This window comes from Branchiostoma lanceolatum, chromosome 2, assembly GCF_035083965.1.
Source record: "Branchiostoma lanceolatum isolate klBraLanc5 chromosome 2, klBraLanc5.hap2, whole genome shotgun sequence".
NCBI lineage: Eukaryota > Metazoa > Chordata > Leptocardii > Amphioxiformes > Branchiostomatidae > Branchiostoma > Branchiostoma lanceolatum.
The window spans coordinates 10,299,734-10,322,683 of NC_089723.1; the positions used below are offsets into that span (position 1 = coordinate 10,299,734).

The following is a 22,950-nucleotide window of genomic DNA, read 5'->3' on the forward strand; positions in this document are numbered from 1 at the left end:
TTTCTTCTCCTGTCAAATCTTCAAATCGATTCATCTCTGTCATTTTTTGACCAAATGACCTGAAATTTGGTACAGAGGTAATGTAGGCAAAAACCAATGTACGTTCTTTTTTTTTTTTTGATATTGACCTTGAAAGTGATTTTATTGAGGTTTTTAGGCTATTTTTAGCATATCTTGGCCTCCTGCGCCCTTGTATTTCAACCGAATGACCTGAAATTTGCTGTATATGTGGCTTGAACAAATATTTAAAGGACTACATTCCCATTTTTGGCATACATATATTCAAAACGATTTATTTTGGGCTTTCTTGACAATATTTGCCACTTCTGTCACTTTCAATACTACATATGACCTACAGGTCATTGACCCCGAGTGCCTTGCACCTGGCCAAGCTTGAAGTTTGCTTACGAGGAGGAAAGACCGGACATAAACATTTAACGTGATTATCGGGAAAACACCATGTTCCCTTAAACTCAGTGGTTAAATTGCAGTTTAGGAAATTTTATAACAGAAAACAAGTTAAATCAATGATTTTGTGAATGTTTATTCTAGCATTAGTTATTCCAGATATTTTCAAACTCCAAATTCTTCAACACAACACGGGAGATCGTTTCTCCTCAGACTGGTGCGACACTCCTGTCAAAATTGATTGATGATCTCTCTCTGCCGCCGACTTCATACATGATCAAAGGCGGGTGGTAGGCGGTGCCTTCCTACATGTCCTACGTACGGGCGTATGGATCGTAGAATTCGGCAAAAAAGGAATGATTAGGCCAGTAGAGTCAGTCCCCGGTAAGGTCAATGATTCGCCCCTTTGCGCTAGCTTGTAACGTTAAATGAATGTACCCTCTGGTGGCCAAACTTCACTGACAAACTTTCTCCCTATTATCATCATGAGCTTGCGTTAGTCTGGTACTAGTGACTATTATGTGCCGGGAATGTTTATCTATCGCACGCCTTGGAAGGAAGTTCAACCATGATAAATGGTCGGCCGTTGCGAAAATTTTGAATCCCATGCTGTTGATTTTTGTGATTGAATCTGTAAGAAAATATATTTTCATGTCGTTCATGTTTTTGGGACGGACGCCGGGACGGGGTGAATTTTTTCTATCATTTTCGTCCCGTTAGTAATGCAAATCGAATCGTGTTGCACAAGAGGCAAAACACTAAAAACGTGGGTCTTGTGGAGTGTTTTGGAGCGGGAAAATGCCGGATATTAGCGGTGCCGAACAGTGTACATCGTCGCGCGCGGGTGACGCTCCGTCAAAACAAATCCGCTGGTGGTCTAGCGCGGCCACCGAAAATAGGCAGAAACACACAGGAGGACTTAGCACCTTCGTTTATGAGGGCAATTGTGAAAATCTTTTGTTACAAATTGTTCGAACATTGAAACATTTGGATAGATGGTTTGAAACTGTTCTAAATAAAGAGATTTTTGTGTAGTTACGTTCGAAATGTTTCCAACGTATGTGAAATGAGTTCAAACATGTTATAAGTTTCAATTCTAATTGTTTGAACACTTTAGAACTGTTGTGACTTAGACATTCTTTTAATCAAAATAGTTCAAACATATTACAAATATTATATTAAAACCCTCTCGGTGACTTTGAATTGACCCAAATATGTTGTTTTTGGTCATTTCCTTCGTCTCCTGTCAAATCTTCATATGTATACTATGGAAAACTTCATTCTTCCCTGGGGCTGATCTTTTTTAATTCAATTTTGAACTGGGTTGATTATGCGCAAGAGTGTAATTTTCAGCGGATATTTTTCGACTGGTTTACATGGAAATGGCACGGAATATCCCATTCTTGCAAGGGGAGGATTCTTTAATTATTTCTTTCAATTTTGAGCTGGAATGATTATGAAAAAGTCCATTCTTTAGCAGAAGTGTTAATCAATTAGTGGATATGGTTGTGGATTGGTCCATATTGTGTTGAGGTGCTACTGGAAGACTCAGTTTTGGACTGGGGTGATTCATTTTTTTAGTGCAAGTATTTTAGAATGGTCCATTGTTATTTGGGGAGAGTCCATTTTTTGCATGGCGAGGAGTATGGCTAAACATGCTGTATTTGCTCGCAAATGTTGCCTTTCTAGTTTAATTCGTTTTCTGAACAGTCTGCCTGTGTTTATATGTCATTGAATATATTCAACACAAAAATAACAGATCACACAATACACATATGCAATGCAGATGTAATTTATTTCCAGTACTAGAGCACTTCTGACAAACAGTAAACCAAGAAAGACCAGTCTTAATTGTATATATTACCAGCTGTGACTAAAATCTTAAACACATGTGCTCAAATAAATTCATTCTCAACCTATCAGCAGACTTTGTATGTTATCCTTTCTTCAGATAAAGTTGTTCCACACTAGAATCACAAAGTCAAGAAAACCCAACCTTTTGCTTCTAACACAAAATCATTATCGGAGTATACATAGTGTTTTTGAGGTCATTGTTCTTTCTTTGACAGTCGTCAGTCTCACAGACATAAAATATGGCATTGATGGGACTTAACCAGCTTCTTTGCCTGATTGATCAAGGAGATGCCATATGACTAGAAAGTTGAACTGAATCCAAAGTGCAAAGTGGAAAAAACTAAAATGCTTGACTTGACAGAACATTTCTCTTTATACTTACAAGATGATTATGGTCTAATGCCAAAAAAATAGAAGGTTATAACAATAAGCATCAAAACGATACTACGTCAAAATGTCGTTAGAGGTGGAGTCAGACTGTCCAATCAGGAAAGGTGGCTGATGTGGTTCAGGGAGTCTCGGGTTCGGTTCCCCATTGCAGGCACTTGCTGACGTCACAGGTACACTCCAGAATGTAGTCATAGGAGTGCTGCTGGAGGGTTCCGTCCTCGCACATCATGTCAACAGTTCGCCGCTCGCTCTTGGAAGGCTGGCAGCACTGGCACTCATGGCTGTGGGGTAAGGAAAAGGTGTTATGGAGCATGCCCATAGTTAAATTATCTGCAGCCTGGTTTCTATTAAAATGGCATGTTTTAAACTCCTTGCTGCCTAACACTGTAACCAATAGAGAATTGGTAGTCTAAATGGCTACTTCAGCGTGACAAAGGATAATGTAAGTCTACTAGCCTTGCCCTCACTGTGGGGTCTAGATGGATGCATGGCAGGGTTTACGTACATATAATACTACATTAAGTGCAATAGGAAAATGTTGCATAATTTCATAGACAAGGATAATGATATTATCAAGCTGCAAATAGATGGCTAGGTTTAAGTACAGTCTGAAAGCAGTGTTCTGGTATATGTGTTAAATAATTCTTTCAATGTCATGGGAAGAAAGTAAACCTTTGACAAAATGTTTAAAAGCTTACACACAACAAAAGAGTTTACAGACGTTCGCGGTCTCTTCTTCAACCCAATAAAGTTAGATCTCATATTGGAGTTCTCATGTCACATCGTGAATGTTGACTACCATGTGACAAGAGAAAGTCTTTGGTAGTTCTTGGTCAACGATGCTTCAGAATGTTTTTCCACTTACTTGTAAGCACTGTCAAAGCTGAGGTCGTTGGGGAAGGTGACGGTGGTGAAGGACGGACAGTGTCCGGCACACTGGGTGATGTTGACCGGCGCCATGGTCTCACACGTCCCCACGGTCAGGAGCTGAGGACGGCCCTCCACCAGCTCAGCGGAGCAGGACCCACTTGGGGGCTCTGAAAGGGGTAAGGTGAGATTTCAAATCATTTTGAACAGAGATTTTATATTACGATATTTGATGTTTGTACAGTACAGGAGATTTTATAGATTAGTTAAATAATGTAGCCTGAAATGAAGATAGGAATCCAGAAAATAAACATGTTAGTATTTTATTTTTCTAGTCTTTAAACTTGGAAAATTTGACATTCTGATGTATGCAGTGGGACGTCTTTGCCTTAATTATCCTGACATCTTTAGTTATCATGAATTGTACTCTAGCAGTTTCAGGATTGATAACTAATGCTTCAACATATTTCTGAATAGCATGTTGCTGATGTTGTTTAACATGTATATGTGATGTAACTCACCCTGGCAGATCTGGCAGCATCCTTGCTCATCCCACATGATGAACTCCTACAAAAGAGGGGTATGATAAAATAAATCAATACGTCCAGGTTGTAGTTGTTTTTATGTCTGAAGTGATAACTGCACTTAGAGGCTTACTCACTATACTCACTCTGCAGCCTCCTGGCCTCACAGAGGGTCTCTATCTCTTTTCTCTGGGTTCCTATGCATGCCTGTTAGTCTATGTAAGTCTATTATGCTAATTCTGCTAACTATCATAAGTTGTGTCACAAGCCTGTGTGTATCATCTCATGGCAGTTGGTGACAGATGGGCATCTAGCTGTTTTTATGTGTAAAATATTCCCCATCTGCTGGTTGCTAGAAATGATACTGTCCAAAAATACAGGGAAAGTATAGTGACCACATGTATGCATCTAGACACTGGCATGTTTGTCTCACCTCGGGACAGTTGGTGACAGATGCGCATGTCTGCGTGTAGCACACCTCGGACACCATGCCGTTCTGCTCCACACACTTACACTCCTCCTTGTTGCACTGGTCTTCTCCGTTCTGTACCCACTCATCTCCAGGCTGGGACAGAACACATAAGTCAGGTAATTTGTGTTTTTTACATGTGTACCATGTAGACTTATGGCATTCACACAACTCTTACTGAAGCTTTGTCAAAATACACAGGCAGGTAAATATGTACATGTAAACATGTCTAATGTCCTATTTCTGTTCTTCTGTGTGGTTTATGCAGTAAACAGCACTCATGCTTCAATATCCATAAAAGGTGGCAAACAGAATATGGTAAGCCTTGCAACCCTTTAAAAGAAAGATCTAATCTGTCGTACTGAAAAACTGTTGCTGTCCTTAGTGCTGAAACGACTATTACTTCACCACAGATATCCATAGAAGGTGGCAAACAGGCCACGATTAATATTCTTGCAACATTTCAAAAGAAAGATCTAATCTGAAGTGCTGAAAAATGGTTGCTGTCCTTAGTGCTGAAATGACAAATGCTTCATAACTCTGATACTTTCATATGGATAAAAAGTCTGATTGACTTTGGTTATCCTTCTTGCAACCCTTTAAAAGAAAAATATTATCTATAGTGCTGAAAAATGGCCACTGTCCTTGGTGCTGAAGTGATCATGTAATAACAGTCAACAACTAGAATGCTTCAATATTGATAAAAGGTGGCAAATAGACTATTATTAGTCTTATGGCAGCCTTCTAGAAAATATATTATCTATGTAACTGAGAAACGGTTCCTGTCCTTGGTGCTGAAATGATCATTACTTCATAACAACCATTATTTTTTCATGTCAGTTTAGCCACAGGCAGTATTGGCAGGGGTAACACATGCCTGATGGTACTTTCTACTATGGCAGCCACATCTTATTATCATCACATGTTATTAATATGTTTTTTAGACTTAAAATGATCTGAGTAAACAAATTCCATTTGCATTGTCTTTGTAAGCAGAGCTAGTCCTTTGTAATAGCCACAAGCAAGTTGAGCAGCCATAACTGTGCGTCCTGAACAACCAAAACAATAGATAAATAAATAAGTGCACAAAGTTCTTTTCAACATCAGATGCACTTACCTGATAGAGGATGAATCCTTGATCGCTCTGGGCGTCCATGACGACACAGTCTGTCTTGGTGCATTCACCACAGCACTGGCCTTGCACATCCTCCATGGTGTAGCCCTGTAGGGTGGACCAGAACGGAATAGGGTCATTGCCAGGTCAATGCATTACTCCTTTTTAAAGCAGTAGCTAATCTGCCAATTGCCAAGCTTCTCTGCCAATTCGTTGCATTATGTATCTTGTAATTCGTACACATGTATTTATAAAAAAATGGATTTCTAGATTTTGACCTCTATCAGATTACACGGGATAAGGGTGTTAGGAAAAAGCCCAGATATGTCTGTAAGTAGTCTTAGAGATTGTTTGTCACCGATTTTAATATTAGATATCTGAGGCTCAAAGAGATGGTAGCACACTGAGAGGATAAAGGTCCGGTTGCTTGATATAAAAAAATTGTGAAGGGATGAACAGGCAATTCTATGTAATTGGATAAGAAGACCCCCAATCTAAATTGGTACTGCCCATCATGATGTCATCAATATGATTCAGAACACATGAGGGTTGTTTGTCATTGTCTTATATTTAGTATTAGTATGCCATCTTTGTCTTTTCGCAAAGAAAAACATCTAAATGTTAAAACTGTCAACGACCAGGGCTCTTTACTTTTATTCTTCATCTCAACAACTGAATTAGGCAATTATGTAACACTTGTTTTGAAGAGTAAAGAAAGACCAACTCACAGCAGGGCAGACTGCACAGACTTGTGTCTCACACATGGCCTCGTACGCTCCGTTGTTGGGCTTGCAGGAACAGGTGGTACACACGTCATCTGGGGTCCACATGTCTCCTGACTGGATGGGGATTAAAAACAACTTTAGAAAGCTTCAAGCATGGTAAAAGCATAGTTTTTGTGGTAAAAAAGAGAACTATCTCTCTTACATATATCAATTATTCTGCGTACTGCTAATAATTTGTCGAACTTAATGCAGCTAAATTATTGTTTTAACATTGATTCCAAAAACGTAATGGAAAGGAGGGATCTTTTCTACTATAGTGTACATGTAAATGAGTTTCGGTGTGTCAGACACATAAAGGCAAAGTCGTTAAGTTTGAACTTACACTGTGACATGAGCCATTGACATAGCAGCTCTCAGATCCGCAAACAGAGACTGGGGGGACAATGGAAGAATGGGTTAGTTTTGGTTAACCAGTACAAATATTGTGGAATCGCTATTGTCTGACAATTGTTCTGTTTTGGAGTAAATATGCCCACAACACAAGACAATTGCAAGAAATCGTGATTGTAATTTACCCAGTTTTACCCAGGAACTTACTCTAAAAGTAGTCTGTTAAGACCAAATATGTCACTTACCACATGATGTTGGGCAGCCACATTCGTTGACATTGACCATGTCAGACATGAACCCCTGTAAAAAGTAGGATATAAAGTTAAACATCTAAATAGAACTTAAGTAAAAAATGCAATGGTGGAAATGTTCTATTACAGCATGTACTATGATTTGAACAATACAACCTTTTGTAAAACAATTGTATGTACATCTACATGCATATTGACTACAATGTTTAGAGCTTGTTGAGAGATGTGGGATAGTTGCAAACAATAGCTAATGTAACATATGTAAAAAAAATACACATCTGAATCTCATTATTTTAATGATTCATCTTTGATATATGATACTTAAACATTAAAATGTTTCATGTCTAATGAGTATCATATAGAGAAAATGAATTATTGAAATCATGCAAAACGTGTTTACAATGAATAGTTTAAACAAATATGTACTGAAATCTCTTGACACAAGTTTAGCTTTCAAGAAAAGTGAAAGAAACATACATGTGGGCAGGTGAGGTCATTGCAGTGGGCACCCATTGGCTCCTGGCATGCTGAAGTTGAAGGGAAGGTGTTGTCAGAATAATGTGATTGCAGTTCTACCATTACAGACACAAACCTTCTGATAGCCTGACAATGAAATATCATTTTCATTTGGACAAACATATCTTCATGTAACATTAAAGTTTGCTGCTCAAAGGGATCTAGATACATTGAATAAAACACAGAGACAAAAAGGCTTGTCAAAACCTGGGAGTGCCCCTTTCATATCATTCTGTTCCTTTCAATAAGCTTCCCCACGTAAATCAGGGGTTGTTGGTTTTTCCTTACAAGCAGTCAGGTTTATGCAAGGAATGTAAAAGACAATTCTGTCTGTACTCACTGCACTCATACTGGGAGCAGCAGCCTCCATCACTGGTGACCACAGCTGTCATACCGGACACGGGGCATGCTGGGATGGTGTCATCACACTGGGTCTTGTCACAGCCTGGACAGTAAAGAAATACATCAAACTTCATGTTTTCCTGCTTGAAAAGGAAATAAAGGATGGCATTTTGTCATTCTCATGTGCAGATCCTCACCTGCGGCCTATACAATATACTTTTGTTGGTGTGGCTTCTTATAACAGGTGTCAGCCAATCAGAGAATCGACTTTACTTTTAGGCGATTCTCTAATTGCCTGGAAGCTGGCTAGAGGCCACACCCAAAAAATTGGAAACCCCAGCCCGGTTAAGCAGAGCCTTCCCAAGGTATATTGTATAGGCACAGACTTTCTTCTCTGCGTAGGAGAATGGCATTTGGATAGCAGTAATAAAAATTAAAACTACCACACAATTGAGAATTAATGTATTTCGATTGTCCTGCATAACCTGACCTGAGCTGAGTTGCAAAACCTGACTTAATCTTAGCAAGAAAGGAAAATTAAGAGGGATAATACATACTGCATTCGTAAGTTGTGCAGCATTCTCCCACAGTGGACACAAGCACCTCATCACCTTGACAAGATGGTGGCACAGGGCACAGAGTGTCATCACAGACTAGAGAGACAGGAAACAATGGTTAATCATGTTAAACGGCAACATCCTAGATACATAATATCTGTACATACACTTTAGCTACCTGTTGTGCCGGACTTCAGCACTTGGTTAGAGTATAGTTGGAAATGTAACTGTATCTACTTAGCCGGTACAACAGCCTTTTGGCATTAAACACCAGCTTTGTAAGCACATGGCGTGGCAGCAGTTGGTTATATTACACCGAATGGCCTTGCACCAATTTTGTTTGCAAACAATACTAATTCTTGGCTGTAATGCTGCTTTCTTTGATAGTTGTAAAACACTGTGTTCAACTTGTATGAAAATTAGACTCACCACACTGGTACTCCTTACAGCAGTGACCTTCAGTAACCTGTAGAGTCTGGTGCGGGGAGCAGGTCGGGGCAATCGGGCACAGGCTGGTGTCACACGCTGCAATTGTGATGGAAGAAAAAATGTTCAGATAGAGTAAGCAAGAAGACTTACAAGAGAAAGGTAAAGAATAACACTGAAATCCTGAATTTGTTCTTTATTTTTCCAATTTGTTCGGTGTGACTATATGCTATTATTGGTGTATCACTTATACCAAATTTCCAACAACGCTCATGACTACCAAATTGGTTCCACATTTACAACTATCGAGGTACTGGCAGTTTCACTTCTACAACAGTTACAGTCATGGATACCTCACTAGTGTCACTTCTACAAGTACAGTCAAGGCTACAACACGACATTTAAGTGCTAAAAATTGCACAACACAGTAGTTTAATACTTGAAAAAGAAGAGGTCCTTACTAATTTGTGGGCAGCACTGTCCTTCCACCTCGACCAGCACCTCGAACTGTCCTGGGATCTTGTCCGAGCACAAGGAGCTGTTGCAGACTGTGAAGAAAGACTTCAATCGTCACATAGCTTTGTCTTGACTGGCTATCAAAACTTGAGTGATATGGGTTGTTTTCCTAGGCCGTGACAGCCCTGACAGGTTCTAATTTAGAACAATATTGTGTAACACATTATCAGCCTCGCAACAGAGATCTGGTTTGCTTTGGTTTATTAGATCTCCATTAGTGATGCATCACAGCTCTTCCAGTAGTCCATGAAATAAACTGATACAAATACAGTAACTGAAATATACAGCAAAAGGTCAGAGTGGTAGGGGTGAATGTAAAAACACTACATCCAAAAACGTTTATCTGAAGTATGCTGTCCTCATTTTTAAAATTGTTTTGTCTTCATGCTCATTTAATAACATTTCAGCACCAAGGAGAGAACCTCTCACTGAACAAGACTGTAGGAAGAGGCAACTGTCCTGTACCTGCAGTGTATTCTGCACAGCATTGGTTTGCATCCACAGGAACGGCCATTTGTCCTTCACTGAGTATTGGCATCAGTGGGCTGGGGCATTCCTCAGGGACACAGTCTGGGGTGGGGGAAGGGGGATATCAGGAATGATGAGTGGGATATTTCAAATGGTTCGGAGTTTAAGTGTACATCAAGCTCTTGTAAGGTCTCTTTTAAAACATATATTGTTATGAATTCAAATTGTTTAAGGAACCATAACATAAGAATGTGTCCACAAATATATTTGACTTGAAAGATATTTGACTTAGTATAGATACTTACATTCCACAAAGATATTATAAGTACAGTAAGCATTTGTAACATGCTATTTTTGCAAAAGATACTAAGAAATCAAACTGTATACTAGAAAGGCAACATTTGCGAGCAAATACAGCATGTTTAGCCATACTCCTCGCCATGCAAAAAATGGACTCTCCCCAAATAACAATGGACCATTCTAAAATACTTGCACTAAAAAAATGAATCACCCCAGTCCAAAACTGAGTCTTCCAGTAGCACCTCAACACAATATGGACCAGTCCACAACCATATCCACTAATTGATTAACACTTCTGCTAAAGAATGGACTTTTTCATAATCATTCCAGCTCAAAATTGAAAGAAATAATTAAAGAATCCTCCCCTTGCAAGAATGGGATATTCCGTGCCATTTCCATGTAAACCAGTCGAAAAATATCCGCTGAAAATTACACTCTTGCGCATAATCAACCCAGTTCAAAATTGAATTAAAAAAGATCAGCCCCAGGGAAGAATGAAGTTTTCCATAGTATACATATGAAGATTTGACAGGAGACGAAGGAAATGACCAAAAACAACATATTTGGGTCAATTCAAAGTCACCGAGAGGGTTTTAATATAATATTTGTAATATGTTTGAACTATTTTGATTAAAAGAATGTCTAAGTCACAACAGTTCTAAAGTGTTCAAACAATTAGAATTGAAACTTATAACATGTTTGAACTCATTTCACATACGTTGGAAACATTTCGAACGTAACTACACAAAAATCTCTTTATTTAGAACAGTTTCAAACCATCTATCCAAATGTTTCAATGTTCGAACAATTTGTAACAAAAGATTTTCACAATTGCCCTCATAAACGAAGGTGCTAAGTCCTCCTGTGTGTTTCTGCCTATTTTCGGTGGCCGCGCTAGACCACCAGCGGATTTGTTTTGACGGAGCGTCACCCGCGCGCGACGATGTACACTGTTCGGCACCGCTAATATCCGGCATTTTCCCGCTCCAAAACACTCCACAAGACCCACGTTTTTAGTGTTTTGCCTCTTGTGCAACACGATTCGATTTGCATTACTAACGGGACGAAAATGATAGAAAAAATTCACCCCGTCCCGGCGTCCGTCCCAAAAACATGAACGACATGAAAATATATTTTCTTACAGATTCAATCACAAAAATCAACAGCATGGGATTCCAAATTTTCGCAACGGCCGACCATTTATCATGGTTGAACTTCCTTCCAAGGCGTGCGATAGATAAACATTCCCGGCACATAATAGTCACTAGTACCAGACTAACGCAAGCTCATGATGATAATAGGGAGAAAGTTTGTCAGTGAAGTTTGGCCACCAGAGGGTACATTCATTTAACGTTACAAGCTAGCGCAAAGGGGCGAATCATTGACCTTACCGGGGACTGACTCTACTGGCCTAATCATTCCTTTTTTGCCGAATTCTACGATCCATACGCCCGTACGTAGGACATGTAGGAAGGCACCGCCTACCACCCGCCTTTGATCATGTATGAAGTCGGCGGCAGAGAGAGATCATCAATCAATTTTGACAGGAGTGTCGCGCCAGTCTGAGGAGAAACGATCTCCCGTGTTGTGTTGAAGAATTTGGAGTTTGAAAATATCTGGAATAACTAATGCTAGAATAAACATTCACAAAATCATTGATTTAACTTGTTTTCTGTTATAAAATTTCCTAAACTGCAATTTAACCACTGAGTTTAAGGGAACATGGTGTTTTCCCGATAATCACGTTAAATGTTTATGTCCGGTCTTTCCTCCTCGTAAGCAAACTTCAAGCTTGGCCAGGTGCAAGGCACTCGGGGTCAATGACCTGTAGGTCATATGTAGTATTGATAGTGACAGAAGTGGCAAATATTGTCAAGAAAGCCCAAAATAAATCGTTTTGAATATATGTATGCCAAAAATGGGAATGTAGTCCTTTAAATATTTGTTCAAGCCACATATACAGCAAATTTCAGGTCATTCGGTTGAAATACAAGGGCGCAGGAGGCCAAGATATGCTAAAAATAGCCTAAAAACCTCAATAAAATCACTTTCAAGGTCAATATCAAAAAAAGGAAAAGAACGTACATTGGTTTTTGCCTACATTACCTCTGTACCAAATTTCAGGTCATTTGGTCAACAAATGACAGAGATGAATCGATTTGAAGATTTGACAGGAGAAGAAACATGAGAGAAAACAATATGTTGAGCCATACTTATGGCTAAACATAACTATAAGGATCCATAACATAAGAAAACCAATGTCTGTGCAAGACTAAGATATTCAGCTCACGGCAGTAGCAGGTTCCATTCTGGGAAGTCTGCATGATCTCTCCCAGCTGGCAGGCTCCCATGGCAGAACAGTCCACAGTGACGGTACATTCATCGTACTGCGGCATTTGGCAACAGTGATCCTGATCCCATACCTGGCAGGGCATGAGTAGAAACAATCAAAATGTAAAACTATTAACCATTAAGAATGAAACTAATTCTCACTGGAGAGATAAAATGAACCCTTGGTGTACATTTTATCTATAACAATCAACTCCTAATGCCATGCCTCTACAGGTGGTTTATTTCGCAAACACAATGAGCTAATCTAAATAGGTATCTCGTTGTTAGTTTTTTTGTTAGGTTTTGAAACCATCGATTCTTTGTATATCTGAAATTGTCAAATATAAAGCTGAATTTCTCGTTCACTTCATCACTGTCTGGCATCTAATTATCAGCTACAACTTTGGTTGTAAAAAAAAACTTTATCACAGGGCAGATGAACCCACCACTGGAACAGTGTGTCCGCTCCTACACATCATCTGGGTCTGGTCAAACGGTGGGCAAACCTTCTGCACACAGACAGTGGAGTTCAGGCCCTTGCACGTGCAAGTCTCACATGGATCATTGTTGGGATGCCAGGTGTCTCCAAGCTAGAGAAAAACATCAGGGCAAAAACTTACTTAAAAGATTGCATATAAAAACACATATTTCTTAATCGAAATTGGAAATTAAAGAGGTAACTCAAAATGACAAACACTATAAGATACACCTACTGCAAATGGACGTCCGGTTGCATCCATGCACATCGCTGTAAAACAAAAAGACAACAAATTGACATCCTTTGCATGTTGAATTTCACATGTAACTGAAGGAGCAGCAAGAAGATAACTGAGCCAGAATAAGTGATCTTATTCAAAAAGACAGTTGAACCAGAGATTGTTGAAAGGGCTTCTAATATCATAACCAAGATTACAAAGATCTTAGTAAAGATAATAAAAGGCATTGCAATCTAATAGCAATAAGGAGAAATTGAGGATTCGTAGAGAAAATGGTTTTGAAGAGAATGTTAACATACGGCAGGACTCTTGTGGAACACAGTTGCCATTGTGGTCCAGAACCATGTAGGGTGGGCAGAAGCAGCCTTCCGTCTCAGTGGTCTGGCAAGGTGTTACAGGGGTTAAACCGGTCACCATGTCACAGGTCATGGGGCAGGGTGCACCGCAGGAGTGGAACTCCATAGGAGCTGGGCAGTGGAACTCTGCAAGGTTGATAAAGATGTCTCAAGAGTTTAGTATCGTTCAAACTTCAAATCCTTGTAGTGCCTAGTGGCACATAGTTTTCTTACTTTTTCAGTAGTAGGGTATATTTCTACAGGGAGGGGTTGCTAGTCCTTCCCCTTTAACGTGCTCGAGGCACCTCCTCAAACACGGGACCCTGATTTTACGTCCCTTCCAAAAGATTGCAGAGTTTACTATTGATATATAATAGGAAAAAAAGCACACAAAAAGAAACTCGTGATCCCATACCACACACTCTCGTATTAGGTAATTTAGCTTTATAGAACTGTAGTTAAGTACCAGTAGATGTCATTCTTTTACCTTGTACAATTGTTGTGCAATTAAGTTATGCTATATAATCATTTGTGATAAAATCTTTGTGTTGTATATCTATGCCATAACCAATGTAAGTGCAAGATAAATTTGTATAAGACAGCTTGATACACGTGACCTAAATCAAATATTTATGTACTCCTCCATTGATCATATTCTAAATTCTCTCATTTGTGAACTATGTGCTTCTTACCACAGAGGCCTTCGCGCCACTCAAGGCAGACACCATGGCGGTCGCATTCACGTGCGTATGCTGCAAGGGAGTCGCAGGACAGCTCCAATCCCACGTTGCAAACATCGTACTTGCAAGTGTCAAGGAAGACCTAGCATGGAATATGTAACAAGGTCATAATCTAGAACGTAAGATGTGCACTATGGTTTGACTGGTGCATACCTTTGAAATTTGGCTTCCTGTTGAAGGATTCATCATAGATTTTTCTCATACAGATTTTATAGCAAGAATGCAAAATGTACATCACAAGGCCTGATAAGATGGTTCTGACATGTCTCAATTTGCCGTCTGACTCTGTATCCATGCTTTAACCTCTCTATTCTTAAGATCCTTTTTTCGTGAAAAAGTCCCATGTTTAATTATATTCAATATTATTTACCTGTGGGTTGACCAGCTGGTGACACTCCTCAAACACATCTGACAAGATGACCTCACACTGGGAGAAGTCGGCTGTGCACTCAGTCTGTGGCGGGGAGGTGCCCTCGATCAGCCCACACTGGATCTCAGTCTGCTGCGTACTCTCAAGGGTCATCCAGGACAGGGCGAAGGTGTCAGAGTTCGTCACGACGGTGCCCTGGGACGTGGTCAGGTCATCAGAGCCATCGTGGTTACACGGTCCTGGGAGTTACAGAATGAGAGGTCTCAATGCTTTCACTTCAAAGTGAAGAACTAATAAATAAATCTTAGGACAATCACAAGTCTTTGAGAATTCTGTTTCTGAAGGCGTCGGAGTTTGTCACAATGGTGGTGAGGTCATCAGAGCCATCGTGGTTACATGATCCTGGGAGTTACAAAAGGGAGGTCTCAATGCTCTTTTTAAAGTGAAGAACTAATAAATTCTTAGGACAATCACAAGTCTTCGAGAAATCTGTTTCTGAATGTGTCCTAGTTTGTCACAATGGTGCCCTGGAATGTGGTCAAGTCATCAGAGCTATCGTGGTTACACGATCCTAGTAGTTAGAACAAAATTAGAGGTCTCAATTTTCACACTTTAGAGTGAAGAAAAGATCAATAGCCAGTTCCCATAGCCCCACCCATTCCATCAAAATGCAAAATAAAACTAGAAAGGCAACATTTGCGAGCAAATACAGCATGTTTAGCCATACTCCTCGCCATGCAAAAAATGGACTCTCCCAAAATAACAATGGACCATTCTAAAATACTTGCACTAAAAAAATGAATCACCCCAGTCCAAAATTGAGTCTTCCAGTAGCACCTCAACACAATATGGACCAGTCCACAACCATATCCACTAATTGATTAACAAATACACTTCTGCTAAAAAATGGACTTTTTCATAATCATTCCAGCTCAAAATTGAAAAATAATTAAAGAATCCTCCCCTTGCAAGAATGGGATATTCCGTGCCATTTCCATGTAAACCAGTCGAAAAATATCCGCTGAAAATTACACTCTTGCGCATAATCAACCCAGTTCAAAATTGAATTAAAAAAGATCAACCCCAGGGAAGAATGAAGTTTTCCATAGTATACATATGAAGATTTGACAGGAGACGAAGGAAATGACCAAAAACAACATATTTGAGTCAATTCAAAGTCACCGAGAGGGTTTTAGTATAATATTTGTAATATGTTTGAACTATTTTGATTAAAAGAATGTCTAAGTCACAATAGTTCTAAAGTGTTCAAACAATTAGAATTGAAACTTATAACATGTTTGAACTTATTTCACATACGTTGGAAACATTTCGAACGTAACTACACAAAAATCTCTTTATTTAGAACAGTTTCAAACCATCTATCCAAATGTTTCAATGTTCGAACAATTTGTAACAAAAGATTTTCACAATTGCCCTCATAAACGAAGGTGCTAAGTCCTCCTGTGTGTTTCTGCCTATTTTCGGTGGCCGCGCTAGACCACCAGCGGATTTGTTTTGACGGAGCGTCACCCGCGCGCGACGATGTACACTGTTCGGCACCGCTAATATCCGGCATTTTCCCGCTCCAAAACACTCCACAAGACCCACGTTTTTAGTGTTTTGCCTCTTGTGCAACACGATTCGATTTGCATTACTAACGGGACGAAAATGATAGAAAAAATTCACCCCGTCCCGGCGTCCGTCCCAAAAACATGAACGACATGAAAATATATTTTCTTACAGATTCAATCACGAAAATCAACAGCATGGGATTCCAAATTTTCGCAACGGCCGACCATTTATCATGGCTGAACTTCCTTCCAAGGCGTGCGATAGATAAACATTCCCGGCACATAATAGTCACTAGTACCAGACTAACGCAAGCTCATGATGATAATAGGGAGAAAGTTTGTCAGTGAAGTTTGGCCACCAGAGGGTACATTCATTTAACGTTACAAGCTAGCGCAAAGGGGCGAATCATTGACCTTACCGGGGACTGACTCTACTGGCCATACGCCCGTACGTAGGACATGTAGGAAGGCCTGGTGGTGGACGCTACACATCACGGGAGACGCGTGTTGGTCCGAGACAGACAGCGGCGTGCTTTCGATCGCGTAGCGGCGACGCACCGCTGCGACAACGTGCCGGACCAAAACGCCTGTTGCGCGGCATGCCCCGAATCCGTCTACCATTGCTGAATGTAGCCCGATTCATAGAGGTCTATTTTGTAAGCATTATTTCATGTACCCCTCAGCGTGAGAATTCCTTGTGCAACACTTCGCTACATTATATGTTTATGTTTCCCCGCGCACCGCCTACCACCCGCCTTTGATCATGTATGAAGTCGGCGGCAGAGAGAGATCATCAATCAATTTTGACAGGAGTGTCGCGCCAGTCTGAGGAGAAACGATCTCCCGTGTTGTGTTGAAGAATTTGGAGTTTGAAAATATCTGGAATAACTAATGCTAGAATAAACATTCACAAAATCATTGATTTAACTTGTTTTCTGTTATAAAATTTCCTAAACTGCAATTTAACCACTGAGTTTAAGGGAACATGGTGTTTTCCCGATAATCACGTTAAATGTTTATGTCCGGTCTTTCCTCCTCGTAAGCAAACTTCCAGCTTGGCCAGGTGCAAGGCACTCGGGGTCAACGACCTGTAGGTCATATGTAGTATTGAAAGTGACAGAAGTGGCAAATATTGTCAAGAAAGCCCAAAATAAATCGTTTTGAATATATGTATGCCAAAAATGGGAATGTAGTCCTTTAAATATTTGTTCAAGCCACATATACAGCAAATTTCAGGTCATTCGGTTGAAATACCAGGGCGCAGGAGGCCAAGATATGCTAAAAATAGCTTAAAAACCTCGATAAAATCACTTTCAAGGTCAATATCAAAACAAGGAAAAGAACGCACATTGGTTTTTGCCTACATTACCTCTGTACCAAATTTCAGGTCATTTGGTCAAAAAATGACAGAGATGAATCGATTTGAAGATTTGACAGGAGAAGAAGAAGAAGAAGAAACATGAGAGAAAACAATATGTTTAGCCATACTTATGGCTAAACATAAACATTGAAAAGCAAGTATTTGACGGGCATACATGTATATACAGCCACTCTCTCATTGGTCGAATTGCGTAGGCCTTTGCTCTCATTGATTGAACTGCTAAATTGTAATGGACAGTCAGGATCGGTCTATTCTAAGGCCAATCACAAGAATTCTCCCATGTTTCTTAATGAATCATGAACTCAGCCTGGTGTCAAAGGATCTTGTCAAGTCGTACTGGTTATATTTACTACATTGGTACTGCGATGCAGCATGTACATGTAGCTTATTTTGAAGGCTCATTGAGTCTCAGTTAACCGCAAAAAATTCCAATATTTTTGCAGTACCCAATGAATCGTAAAACTTCATCAAAATGTTTTCTTATGCTTTCTTATGATGTAAACAAATAATGCCATAAAATGGTTGCTATAAGATTTGCACAAAGCATCATATAACCCGTCTTTACCACAAAGACCCTCTGTCCTGTCATAGAAGAGAGAGGATGGCACCATGATGTCGAACCCGTGGTTGACCTCGTCATATCGGACCCTGAGGTTGATGGCAGGGACCTCCAACACCAGCTTGAGACCGTCCATGTTCACGTTGATGCCACCAATGGACACTGGTACAGACTGGTCAACACCATTCACGGTCACCTACAGAACAATACAAACATTTGTTTTACTGTTTATTATTTTAGGAAGAACGATAGCTAGAATTCAACACCATATATGCCCAGAACACGAGATATCAAGACCGGAAGTGTCGCTGCAGTACCCATTATCGATCTTGACCTTTGTTTTACCAACCCCTACCCACCTATCAAATATCATAAGGATCCACGCACAGCTTCTCGAGTTATGCTGTTGACAGACACGCACACACATCCACGGAACAAGAAAACATAACCTTGGCGAAGGGAAAAATTATAAAATTTTCCACCACTCCAAATGGACAGGATCACAACAGGATCACACCACTCTAAGTTAAACTGCTCTATTTTTTACCTCAGATCTGAGCGGACTTACTATCCTGTTTCTGTTGAGAGTGACCTCGTGTCCGCCATAGCGGACAGTGACGGACTTGGTACAGGTAGGATTGGGTCCTCCCTCGCACAGCTCATTCTCGCCGATAACCTCGAACTCGTGAGTAGTGGTCTCACGGGCCAGTATGTAGGAGCACTGGCCCTGGAAGGGGTAGTAGCTGCCGTCAAAGGTGACGTAGTGGGGATCACCATAGCCATAGCAGTAACCTAGAAGAGATGGAAAAGTGTTGTGTGAAGTAGATAAATTATAATTAACAGTAGATTTTTCATATGATGTGAGATTGTCTATTAATTCAGGACCTTCGCCTACAATCATCCCGTTGATAATTTCAAAACTTACGCCATGCCTTATATGTGCTCTTAAACAAAAGACAACAGCAGAATTTAATGTGAAAAAGGAATATCAAGTATATTTATATTGGACTGAGCAGAGTAATTAAGAGTGATGTGTCTAGCCTTATACAACTTAGATTTACCTATCTGATATTCTGCGTAAAAAACCCTAAATGGTAGTTTCCTCACATCTGTCACAACTGGACTTACAGTTTATTATGAGCCATTTTCCCAGTCAACTATGTAACTTTGACCAGTGAAAGGTACTATCTGACAAACCAATATTAATATTTCATCACCACACCACTATATGATATATGATACATGTCTCAATGCTTTAGCAGACCAAAAGGTTGCTTATTTCCTTACAGTCAGTGCACAGTGAAGGCCTGATGCACTGGTCTCCCTGCTGCACCATGTTGTCAGGACAGAAGCAGCCGGACACACACTCCACGTTACAGTCCACGCTGGGGTCGTGCATGTTGTCACAGGTAAGGGGGCAGCCGGGGCCGCACTCATGGTACACCATGCCGGGGGGACACTCAGCAGCTGGGGATGAAACATGTAACGTTATGTCAACTCTCCTCAAGCTAACCTTAAGCACTGTGAGGTAGCTATATTTGGCACCCAACTTCCCTTGGTTACAGAGTTAGGCAGCAGGAAGAGGGGTAAACTGACATAAAATGCATGCAGAGATAGTTTACTGAATTTTAAAGAATAGCATAAGTTACAACATAGTGATATTTCATCTTTGAATTTTTGTTATTGCATGTTGTAACCTATGCTGCCCCGACGGCTGACTAAGCTATGGGGGAGAGTGAGTGAGTGAGTGAGTTGTAACGTTATAAGAAATAAATTTATTACTTATCGACTTTTTGTAAGATTTGTCAATCATATGGTTGTATGTAGTGGTAACAATTTTATTTTGATCATAGTCATTTTAGTTTCAGATGAATGTTAAGGTTCTTTACCTGTCATACGTCCAAGACAATTTACTGATATTTGGAATTGAGTGGAGAAACTTTCAGAAGCTTAGAAAGTCGGGAAACTGTTTGATGTGACTTACGACAGCGCAGAGGGTTCCTCCAGTCCAGCACAATATCTTCATCCAGGCGCTCACAAGAAGTGGCGTACGCGGACAGTATATCGCACTCGCAGTCAGCGAGGTCGGTACCGTTGGTATGGCATTCACACACACGGTTCACGCACAGGTGATAGTACAGCTCAACTGGCACGTGGGGATGGCATGCGGAAAACACACTTGTCCTGTGTAGAGATAGGTGTTTCGCAGTCAAGATTTTTGTTTACTCAGCAACAGAACATTTCTTTAATCCAGGCATTGCCAAACTACATACACAAATCTTGTTTTAGATTTTCCAACTTTGGTGCTGTTTCAAAATATACAAACAATATGAGAAAGCGAATAGAGAGCGAAGCTCCAGATCTACATTGTTTGAATAGAAATTTAGTATTGAATAGCCACAAAGTTCCATTAAATCCTTTGAGCTGTTCTCTCTGCCTTAGAACAGGTTAATTCAGGGTAAAGTAATTTTCCTATATCTTACAAGCTAGATCACCATGCACGACCAGCATTCTTTTCTAGTTAGCCTGCATACATGTATATTCTACATATCGACAGCAAAGCCATGTTTTAAACTCCATGATAAGAAGAGGCTATTGACAATTGAAGTCTATTTGATCTTTTCAGTTGATTCATAGAGTAATGCCGTACCTGAGCACGTCACACTTCGCCTCAGCTTGGGCCTCGATCTCAGGGGGACAGAAGTGTTCCGCGGTGGATTCGAACGGACACTCTCCCATCATCCAGTTGTCTCCAAAAGCGATGGCATCGTCCGTGAGGCTGGCGTCCTGGAGAGTGAAGTCGTCCTGGCTCTGGTGGTTGTAGGTTCCACACATGCCGCACAGCATGTTCTGAAGGCTACAGAAGGATAACAAGAAATGTGAGGTTTGCATGATGATTCAGCATAACACAGATGTAAACCCGCAGATTCAGAGATAGAAGGCTCATATCCAATACATTGCAAAGAAAGGCAGCTGTTTATTAAGGTAAAGAAAATGAATGTGGTGTGAAGTTCTTCCAAGACACTGGTCAGGAGAATGGGAAAATTGGGGAAATTTAATGTTTCCCATTGCCAGGTACAAGAGTGAAAGCTAAGGAGATGGCAATATCACGCTTGAAAATTGTAGATACAAATCAACTCTGTGTACAGACAGGATAAATTGATGGTCATTTTGATAACAATCTTCATCTTGTCTTAAGAAGCTGCAGACTACATCACTGCCCCTCCCCATTAGTCTCTACCAGACTGTGTGTGATAGTTTCAGCACCAAGGACAGGTCTATTTATGTATCCATCGATGGTGTTAAGTACCTTGGACTGACTCTCCTGGCCAATCCTTCCATGTTGTGCCAAATTTAACGATCCCTTACCCCGAAAGAAGGCCTGGTGGAGGCTACTGCTTTCCTTGCTCTAAAAGGTAAAATACGTCTTGTTTGCTTGAGCTAAGGGGCAAAGTTTTGATGCAGTCACTGTTGAAGCATTAAATCTCACCTCTCATGAACAACAATCCTGGCCTCGTAGGTCTTGCTCCAGTAGATGTTGATGCCGTAGTGGGTTTGGATGATGATTTCATTACCAACAGCAGAGATCTGGATTCCACGGTTTGCCAGGTTGGCGTTGAGCGTGGGGAGCTGTAATAGGCAAATGAAAGATGAAGCCTACGTACCTCTAGCCATGTACCTCTAGACACAATAACGTATCTGCACAAAGTCACAAAGTTTTTCTTAAAGAGCTTTGCTCAGTGCAAGGCAAAGAGACTATCATCTCTTTTCTCTGAGTCAGAAACAATTGATTGACAGAAGCTCAACTCACGAAGAATGAGGACTGAGCAGAAGCAGGGGTTATGAAGGCTCTTTGGGAAATGCCTTACCCTATTTAGACTGGAAGTTTTGATACAGTCTCATCTGGAAGGATCCTTTAACGTATTCAAAGTGTGGTTCTCCTCAAACATGTTCCCTTCATTTAACGTCTTATCCAAGGGATCACATGGAATATCATGGAAACTTCCAGATCTCGGGCTTAATACTCCTTAATATTCATGGCACCGACAAAACTGCTGATGAAATCTGTCCCCCAACACTCACCTGTGTCAAGTTGAAGGCCTGCCCATTGAGAGTCAGGTGTGAAGGACGGTCCAAGATGATCACATCTTCATTAACCCTGACGTAGATGCCACGGTTACAGTCATCCCTATTGTCTGCACCAGTACAGTCCAGGAAGGCTGGGATGTAGGGGAAAACAGACAAACACATCAGAAACAGCCAAATTGTACATACTTAGTACGGCAATCTTGATTACATTAAACAATGAAGGTCATTTGATAACTACGTGTATTACAACACTTGGTAATGTTAACAGGACAATATCTCTTGTAATATGACAGTCAACATCATCAGTCACATGGCAAGAGAATCCAAGATGAGGTCTTACTTGGGTTGAAGAAGAAACAGAGAGCGCCTTGAAAGCTCCCCTAAAATAGCAAACTTCCGATGTGTAATTGTGATATATTTCGTTAAAAGTAAGACAAGGCCTGTAGTTGTATGTCTGTGACTACGTCTGCTATTTTAGTATGTTACAGGCATTGATTCCTAACTACGAACTGTACGTCTGGAGACTTGACAAGGGTATCCTTTTCAAAATTGTATTTACATGAGAGAAGAGAGAAGAGAATTGTCATCGTAAGTTGATGAAAAGAAAAGTTGCCTCACCGTGGACCTCGAACCTGTTGTGGACACAGTCCTTTGCCAGCACATTGTTGCAGATGGGATAGTCATAGACTGTACCATCAAAGGTCTGGATTGTATCATCAAACATGATACAGGTATCTGGGT

The 22,950-nt window shown here is 40.4% G+C and overlaps 1 protein-coding gene across 1 annotated transcript in view; it reads right to left on the reverse strand.

Annotated features, from left to right (window-relative positions):
* Positions 1-2,184: 2,184 nt before the first annotated feature.
* The window catches only part of LOC136426823 (mucin-5AC-like), a 44,137-nt gene continuing 23,371 nt past the window's right edge, over positions 2,185-22,950 (reverse strand). Inside the window, exons 40-67 of the mRNA XM_066415543.1 lie at positions 22,828-22,944; positions 22,204-22,340; positions 21,611-21,750; positions 20,771-20,977; positions 20,105-20,304; positions 19,408-19,587; positions 18,689-18,912; positions 18,127-18,316; positions 14,610-14,848; positions 14,192-14,321; positions 13,464-13,646; positions 13,162-13,196; positions 12,895-13,038; positions 12,408-12,540; positions 9,815-9,919; positions 9,295-9,381; positions 8,837-8,932; positions 8,408-8,503; positions 7,849-7,953; positions 7,470-7,519; positions 6,987-7,041; positions 6,734-6,783; positions 6,355-6,465; positions 5,630-5,734; positions 4,477-4,608; positions 4,041-4,086; positions 3,518-3,689; positions 2,185-2,933 (exon numbers count right to left, since the gene is read on the reverse strand). Coding sequence (XP_066271640.1) covers positions 2,771-2,933; positions 3,518-3,689; positions 4,041-4,086; positions 4,477-4,608; positions 5,630-5,734; positions 6,355-6,465; positions 6,734-6,783; positions 6,987-7,041; positions 7,470-7,519; positions 7,849-7,953; positions 8,408-8,503; positions 8,837-8,932; positions 9,295-9,381; positions 9,815-9,919; positions 12,408-12,540; positions 12,895-13,038; positions 13,162-13,196; positions 13,464-13,646; positions 14,192-14,321; positions 14,610-14,848; positions 18,127-18,316; positions 18,689-18,912; positions 19,408-19,587; positions 20,105-20,304; positions 20,771-20,977; positions 21,611-21,750; positions 22,204-22,340; positions 22,828-22,944 — 3,632 coding nt within the window. The 3' untranslated portion in view covers positions 2,185-2,770. The remainder of the gene's footprint in view (positions 2,934-3,517; positions 3,690-4,040; positions 4,087-4,476; positions 4,609-5,629; positions 5,735-6,354; positions 6,466-6,733; positions 6,784-6,986; positions 7,042-7,469; positions 7,520-7,848; positions 7,954-8,407; positions 8,504-8,836; positions 8,933-9,294; positions 9,382-9,814; positions 9,920-12,407; positions 12,541-12,894; positions 13,039-13,161; positions 13,197-13,463; positions 13,647-14,191; positions 14,322-14,609; positions 14,849-18,126; positions 18,317-18,688; positions 18,913-19,407; positions 19,588-20,104; positions 20,305-20,770; positions 20,978-21,610; positions 21,751-22,203; positions 22,341-22,827; positions 22,945-22,950) is intronic.